Below are 8,270 nucleotides of genomic sequence, written 5' to 3' on the forward strand. Positions count from 1 at the left end.
CCCCCCTTATATGATTGGGATGGGGGGTCCCCTCTCCCCCTTATAGGATTGGGGTGGGGGTTCATTTGGGGTCCCCTTCCCCATATAGGATTGGGATGGAGGTTCATTTGGGGTTCCCCCTCCTTATAGGATTGGGGTGGGGGTTCATCTGGGTCCCCCACCCCTTATAGGATTGGGATGGGGGTTCATATGGGGTTCCCCCCTTATAGGATTGGGGTGGGGGTGCATCTGGTTTCTCCCCCCCTTATAGGATTGGGGTGGGTGTTCATTTGGGGTCCCCCCCTTATAGGATTGGATGGGGGGGTCCGCCCCCTTATAGGATTAGAGTTGGGGTTCATCTCAGTCCCCCCCCCTTATATGATTGGGATGGGGGGTCCCCTCTCCCCTTTATAGGATTGGGGTGGAGGTTCATACGGGATCCCCGCCATTATAGGATTAGGGTGGGGGGGGTCCCCTTCCCCTTATAGGATCGGGATGCAGGTTCATTTGGGGTCCCCCCCTTTTATAGGATTGGGGGGGGGGTTCATCTGGGTTCCCCCCCCTTTATAGGATTGGGGTGGGGGTTCATATGGGGTCCCCCCCTTATAGGATTGGGGTGGGGGTTCATATGGGGTCCCCCCCTTATAGGATTGGTGTGGGGGGGTCCCCTTCCCCTTATAGGATCGGGATGGAGGTTCATTTGGGGTCCCCCCCTTATAGGATTGGGTAGAGGGGTCCCCTTCCCCTTATAGGATTTAGGTGGGGGGGGGTTCCGCCCCCTTATAGGATTAGGGTTGGGGTTCATCTTGGTCCCCCCCCCCTTATATGATTGGGATGGGGGGTCCCCTCTACCCCTTTATAGGATTGGGGTGGGGGGTCCCCTCTCCCCCTTTATAGGATTAGGGTGGTGGTTCATCTGGGGTCGTCCCCCCTTTATAGGATTGGGGTGGGGGTTCATATGGGGACCCCCGCCCTTGTAGGATTGGGATGGGGGTTCATATGGGGTCTCCCCCCCTTATAGGATTGGGGTGGGGGTTCATACGGGGTCCCCCCCTTATTAGATTGGAGTGCTGAGGTACTCCCCTGTCCCCTTATAGCGATTCGTGGAGTGGAGTTCATATGGGGTCCCCCACTTAATAGACTTGGGTTAGAGGGGTCGCCCCATCTCCCCTTATAGGACGTTGGGATTAGGGTTCATCTGGGGTCCACCCCTTAAAGTAGGATGGGCTGGCTTGGGGTTTCCACCAACTACTAGTGAGGATGTTGGTGGAGGTTCATATGGGGGGCTCCCGCTTATTAGCATCTGGGAGTGGAGGTCCCCCTTCCCCTTATAGGATTGGGGTGGGGAGATTCATCTGGGGTCCCCTTCCCCTTATAGGATTGGGGAATCCCTCGCTTATGGGGCTGATTTTCCTTCCCCCCCCCCATCCCCTATTTTCTTATAGGTTTTCCCTCCCCTATAGGGTTTTCCCTCCCCTATAGGGTTTTCCCTCCCTATAGGTTTTCTCTGCCCTATAGGGATGCATTGCTTCCTATGGAGCCCTACATGCTGCTGTACCGGGATGTGATGCAGGAGAGCTACGAGACCCTAATGTCCATCGGTAACAACAACCCCAAATCCTCTGGTTTTCACCCTATTTTCCATGCTCTCAACCTATGGGTGCCCCACTGAGAAGGAGGAGGAGGGAGGCTATGGGAAGGGTCCCTAAAACCTATTGTTTTCTATGTGTTTATGGGGGGTGTCCAATTGATACCTTTGGGGGCCATATTGGGGGCTGACCCCCATTCCATCCATCCCGACCCCATTACGATCCATCACCAAACCCCATCGTGGACCCATTCCCCCCTATATCCCCAAGCTCAATGCTTGGTGAACCCAAAGGACCGGACCCATTCCAATACGCAGATCCCGACTTCCCTCCTTCCATCCCAATCCCCAATAACATCCATCCGGCCCATTCCATCCATTCCCAACCCAAACATTTATGACCCCATTCCTCCCCTATATACCCCACACGCTCAAGGCTTGAGTGGTAAAACCCCCAAAGGGCATGACACCCCATTCCATCCATCCCGACCCCAATTCCATCCATCCCCCAAAACCCCATAAAACTTCCATCCCAAATCCCATGTAAAACCCTCCCAACCCATTACATCCATCCAACCCCCAGATTATGAACCCAGCAATGCCCCCATATAATCCCACACAGCTCATGCTGTGGGAACTCCAAAGGGGCCGACCCCACTCCATCCCATCCCGACCCATATTGCATCCCATCCTTAACCGCGCGAGTGAGAGCCCATTACCACCCCAACTATATCACACACAGGGCTATGGTGACCCAAAAGGGGGCTACCCATTCTATTCCATCCAGGTATCCAACCATGCGCCAATCCCCATTAAAACCATCCCCAACCCATTACTCCATCCCAACCCCATTATGACCCATGCCCCCATATATCCCACAGCTCAATGCTTGTGGGAACTCCAAAGGGGCCGACCCCATTCCATCCATCCCGACCCTATTGCATCCATCCTAACCCCATTTAGACCCCATTCCCACCCCATATTACTTCCGCAGAGCTTCACATGCTTGGTGAACCCCAAAGGGGCCGACCCCCATTTCCATTCCATCCAACCCCACATGAATCCATCCCAACCCCATATGTGTCCATCCCAACCCCACATTCATCCATCCCAACCCCATTACATCCATCCCGACCCCATTACATCCATCCCGACCCCATTCCATCCATCCCAACGCCATTATGACCCCATTCCCACCCCATATATCCCATAGCTCACGGCTTGGTGAACCCCAAAGGGGCTGACCCCATTCCTTCCATCCCGATCCCATTACATCCATCCCGACCCAATTACATCCATTCCCGACCCCATTACAATCCATCCAACCCCATTCTGACCCGCATCCCTCCCCATATATCCCACAGCTCAATGCTGGTGAACCCCCAAAGGGGCCGACCCATTCCATCCATCCCGATCCCATTACAACCATCCCAACCCAATTACATCCATCCCGGCCCCATTCCATGCCATCCCAACCCCATATACCCGTTCCCCCTGTATCCCACAGCTCAAGGGCTGATGGTAAACCCCAAAGGCCACCCCAGTCCATCCATCCCAAACCCCATTCCGTTCCATCCCAACCCCATTTAAATCCATCCCAATCATTAAAAACCATTCCAAACCCCATTCCATCCATTCCGACCCCATTTCCTTCATCCGACCCAAATACATCCCATCCCGGCCCCAGCCAATCCAATCCCAACCCCATTATTCCCAATTTATTATGACCCCATTCCCACCCCATATAAAAAATTCCCAGTAGCTCAATCGCTTGGTTGAACCCCAAAGGGGCGACCCCATTCCATCCATTCCCGTACCCCAATACAGCCATCCAACAACCCATTACCATCCATCCCGAACCCCTTTATGACCCCATTACCCACCCCATAGACCATACGCTCAATGCTTGTGTAGAACCCGACAAAGGGCCGGACCACATTCACAATCCAATCCGAATGCCCATTACATCCATCCCGACCCAATTACATCCATCCCGGCCCCATTCCATCCATCCCAACCCCATTATGACCCCATTCCTCCCCTATATCCCACAGCTCAAGGCTTGGTGGTAAACCCCAAAGGGGCCGACCCCATTCCATCCATCCCGACCCCATTCCATCCATCCCAACCCCATTAAATCCATCCCAATCCCATTAAATCCATCCCAACCCCATTCCATCCATCCCAACCCCATTCCATCCATCCCGACCCCATTCCATCCATCCTGATCCCATTCCATCCATCCCGACCCCGTTATGACCCCATATCCCCCTATATCCCACAGCTCAAGGCTTGGTGAACCCCAAAGGGACATCGAAAGACACCATGGGGCTGAAGGACAACGCTATGGGGTCAGAAGAGCCCCTCATTCACCCACCCCATAACCCAACACCAAACCCAACTATAGGATCCAACAGACGGAAAGCCAAGCGACCCGATAAAGCCATCCCTATTGGGGTCACACATCCACCCCACACCTCCCCGACCCCAAAACCCAATAGGGCCAAGCTGCCCCATTTACGGGCTCGTCCCTTCGGCTGCCCCGATTGTGGCAAGTCCTTCCCATGGCCTTCCCATTTAGAACGACACCACAGGGTCCATACAGGAGAACGACCCTATAGCTGCCCCGAATGCGGGGAATCCTATAGCCAAAGCTCCCACCTCCTTCAGCATCGCCGGACCCATAACAGCGACCGACCCTATAAGTGCCAACGGTGCGGGAAAAGATTCGCCATCTCATCCGATCTTATGGCTCATAATAGGGTCCACGAGGCCCAAAAACCCCATAAGTGTGGGGAATGTGGGAAGGGGTTTGTATGGGCTTCACATCTAGAACGGCACCGGAGGGTCCATACGGGGGAGAAACCCTATAAGTGCCCTGAATGTGGGGAATCCTTCAGCCAAGGATCCCATCTATCAAAGCATCAACGGAGCCACGCGGTCGAACGACCTCGGTACCGTCAGAACCGAATCGGACCGAAACCATTGAGCTGCCACGACTATGGGAAAGCTTTACGGGTCAACCCGACCCTATTGAAACCCCAAAGGTGCCATAGGAAGGAAGAGAAGCATCGTTGTGGGGTCTGTGGGAAGGGATTCGCGTGGGCATCCCATCTACAACGGCACCAACGGGTCCATACGGGGGAACGACCCTTCCATTGCGGGTTATGTGGGGAGAGCTTCACCCAAAAGGCCCATCTGCTTCAACACGGGAAGATTCACCTCTCGGAGCGGCCCTATAAGTGTAAGGAACGGCCCTATAAGGACAACGGGAATGGGTTGGAAGACTCGGCTCCGTTTACGGGTCGTCGGCGTTGCCGTATGGACCTTAAGAGCTTTAAATGTGGGGATTGTGGGAAGGGGTTTGTATGGGCTTCGCATCTGGATCGGCACCGGAGGGTCCATACGGGGGAGAAACCCTATGAGTGCCCTGAATGTGGGGAATCCTTTAGTCAAGGGTCGCATCTATCGAAGCATCAACGGCGCCATAGCCCTAAAGAGAACAGGGTTGGAGGGGGAGAGCCCCTCAGTGAGGCCCTATTGGGTTATGGGGTCCAACGGAGCCTGGATGCAGACCTATAACCGGGTTATAGGGTTGAGTAGAGCCTCCATGAGGCCCCATTGACTATGAGGTCGAGTAAAGCCTACAATGGGTCCCAATGGGTTATGGGGTTGAGTAGAGCCTGGATGCGGCCCCACTGGGTTATGGGGTTGAGTAGAACCTGGATGCGGCCCTATAACCAGGTTATAGGGTCGATTAGAGCCTCTATGTGGCCCCAATGGGTTATGGGGTTGAGTAGAGCCTGCATGCGGCCCTATAACTGGGTTATGGGGTCGAGTAGAGCCTCTATGCGGCCCCAATGGGTTATGGGGTTGAGTAGAGCCTGTAATGGGTCCCACTGGGTTATGGGGTTGAGTAGAGCCTGGATGCGGCCCCAATGGGTTATGGGGTTGAGTAGAGCCTGTAATGGACCCCACTGGGTTGTGGGGTTGAGTAGAGCCTGCAGTGGGCCCTATAACTGGGTTGTGGGGTTGAGTAGAGCCTGTAATGGGCCTTATAACTGGGTTATGGGGTTGAGTAGAGCCTGGATGCGGCCCTATAACCAGGTTATAGGGTCGATTAGAGCCTCTTTGCGGCCCCAATGGGTTATGGGGTTGAGTAGAGCCTGTAATGGGTCCCACTGGGTTGTGGGGTTGAGTAGAGCCTGTAATGGGTCCCACTGGGTTATGGGGTTGAGTAGAGCCTGCATGCGGCCCTATAACTGGGTTATGGGGTTGAGTAGAGCCTGTAATGGGTCCCACTGGGTTATGGGGTTGAGTAGAGCCTGGATGCGGCCCTATAACTGGGTTATGGGGTTGAGTAGAGCCTGCAATGGGCCCCATAACTGGGTTATGGGGTCCAACAGACCCTTCCCATATTGGGTGCCCAAAACCCCATAAGACCCCATTGCTGGCACTGCCCCATTGGGGACACAGACCCATCCCATATTGCCCCATAGCTGCTGGCTTTGGGGTCTCATGGGGCCGTATCCTTGAGCCCTATGGCGGGCAATGCGCGTGGACCCCCATAGGACGAATCCTATAAGTCCTATAGGGTGGGAGCTATTGTTATGGGGCAGAGGATGTCCTATAAGGCCTTTAAGGTAGGCCAAGGCCTTCAAGGTAGGCCAAGGCCTTTAAGGTAGGCCAAGGCCTTCAGGTGGCGGTATTAAAGCAGAAATAGGAGTGAAATAATTAACAAAAACATCTTTTTTGGGGATAAAAACGCACTTTTTGGGGTAATGAAGCGATCTAGTATCATTTTTTGGGGGAAAAAAGGGAAATAATGGGAAATTTGGAGGGATTATAGGGCGTTTTATTGTGGATGGGAACGGGGGAGGGCCCTGATCCTATATAGGGGCTGCGTTTGGGGTGAAAACGGGGGTTTTTGGTTCAATATGGGATGTTATACGTGTATCAGGGAGAGCAGATTTGATTAAGAGCCCTTTGAAACCTTTGGGGACCAGAAAATAACCCTAAAAACGGCCCTAAAAATGACCCTTCCATCCTATATACCTATAGGCTGCCCTCAACTAAGATGGACGCCGCGGCTTCAGCATCCGACGCCATCTTGAAGCAGGCCGCCCTCACAGCGCGGTGGGTGGGGGGCGGTGGGGGGGGCATCTCCCATTGCGCTGCTTGAGGCCGGAGCCGCCATTTTGGAAGCGGGCGAGGCGCCGCCATTTTGGAAATGGATCCTTCCCTCTTTTAGGCCGCGGGTCCCGAATTCGCTGTTTTTCACCCCAAATTCGGCCTATCCCGCAAGTAATTCCCACTGCAAAGCAAATAATACCGCGTTAGGGAGGAAATAATAGAGAAACGATGGGAAATGTATAGAAATGGTGGTCTTATACCTTCTATGTTGCCTCACGGTCCTCCTGTGGAGGACTGAGAGACTTTAGAGGACAACATGGGGTCATTTTAACGTGAATTTGGGTTATTTAGGGCAAAAAAAACCCCCAACATCGCAATAATCGCCACTTTTCACACGGAAGCAATGAAACAACCCCATAAAAACCCAAATAACCCCCTCCCCACATAAACACCCACCCCACCTTTAGCCCTCCCTCCTTTCCAACCCCCAAACCCCATAAAACCCCTTTAAAACCGCTTTAAAACCCATAGAAAACATCCCATATATCGCCCCTCCCCCCCAATATCCCACATCAAAATGGCGGACATTGCGCATGCGCACACACACCCCCATGCCACACCAATGGCGGACAGCGCGCATGCGCACACAACCCATTCATCCCACATCAAAATGGCGGACATCGCGCATGCGCACACACCCCCCATGCCGCACCAATGGCGGACAGTGCGCATGCGCACACACCCACCTCAAAATGGCGGACATCGCGTGGCCACGCCCCCTTTCCACACTGCGCGTGCGTGGCCACGCCCCCTTTCGCTCCGCCGCGCGTAGCTCCGCCCCTTCCGGTTTCGTCATTCCGAGCTCAGCCGCCGAGCAGTGCGGATCTCCCCCACAGCACCGAGCCGCCATGGAGGCCCCACCGGCACCTCCAGGCCCTCCAGCCCCTTGTAGCGCAGCCAGGAGCCTCCAAGACGAATTAACCTGCCCTGTTTGTTTGGAATACTTCACCGATCCTGTATTAGTGACCGAATGCGGCCATAATTTCTGCCGAAGCTGCGTGACTCAATGCTGGGAGGACTCGGCCCGTCGTTTGTGTTGCCCTCAATGTCGGGAGCCGGTTCCTCAGAGGCTTTTTAGGCCCAATCGATCGTTAGGGAACATCGTTCACATCGTGAGGCAGCTGGGATTAACGTCGGGTCCATCCGACCCTCCATTAATTCCTATGGCTCCTATAACACCTCATTTATCCGCTTTATCCCCATCGGGGCCCAGTCGTTGCGTTCGTCACGGGGAACCTTTAAGGTTGTTTTGCGTCCAGGATCGTTGCCCGGTTTGTGTGGTTTGTTATTTATCCAGGGAACATCGGAACCACACGGTGCTGCCAAAGGAAGAGGCGGAGAGTGGGGCTGAGGTGAGGGGGGGGTTAATGGGGGGCGATGGGGGGCGATAACCCCCATGTACATAGGGGTAAATGGGGGGCAGTGTGGGGGTAACAGCCCCCCTTTGTATATAGGGGGTTAATGGGGGCAATGGGACCCCCCTCACCTTCTATATAGGGGATATAGGGGG

General features: G+C 54.4%; 1 protein-coding gene across 3 annotated transcripts in view; it reads left to right on the forward strand.

Annotated features, from left to right (window-relative positions):
• The window catches only part of LOC107321570 (zinc finger protein CKR1), a 10,921-nt gene extending 4,568 nt beyond the window's left edge, over positions 1-6,353 (forward strand). Inside the window, exons 2-3 of one of the 3 annotated variants that reach the window (XM_032448011.1) lie at positions 1,480-1,580; positions 3,852-6,353. In XM_032448011.1, coding sequence (XP_032303902.1) covers positions 1,480-1,580; positions 3,852-5,149 — 1,399 coding nt within the window. In that variant the 3' untranslated portion in view covers positions 5,150-6,353. Of the gene's footprint in view, positions 1-1,442; positions 1,581-3,851 lie in introns of all 3 variants that reach the window. The other 2 variants (XM_015878591.2, XM_015878592.2) reach the window with 2 other exon arrangements.
• Positions 6,354-8,270: the final 1,917 nt, after the last annotated feature.

This window comes from Coturnix japonica, chromosome 16 (genome assembly GCF_001577835.2).
Source record: "Coturnix japonica isolate 7356 chromosome 16, Coturnix japonica 2.1, whole genome shotgun sequence".
NCBI classification, from domain to species: domain Eukaryota; kingdom Metazoa; phylum Chordata; class Aves; order Galliformes; family Phasianidae; genus Coturnix; species Coturnix japonica.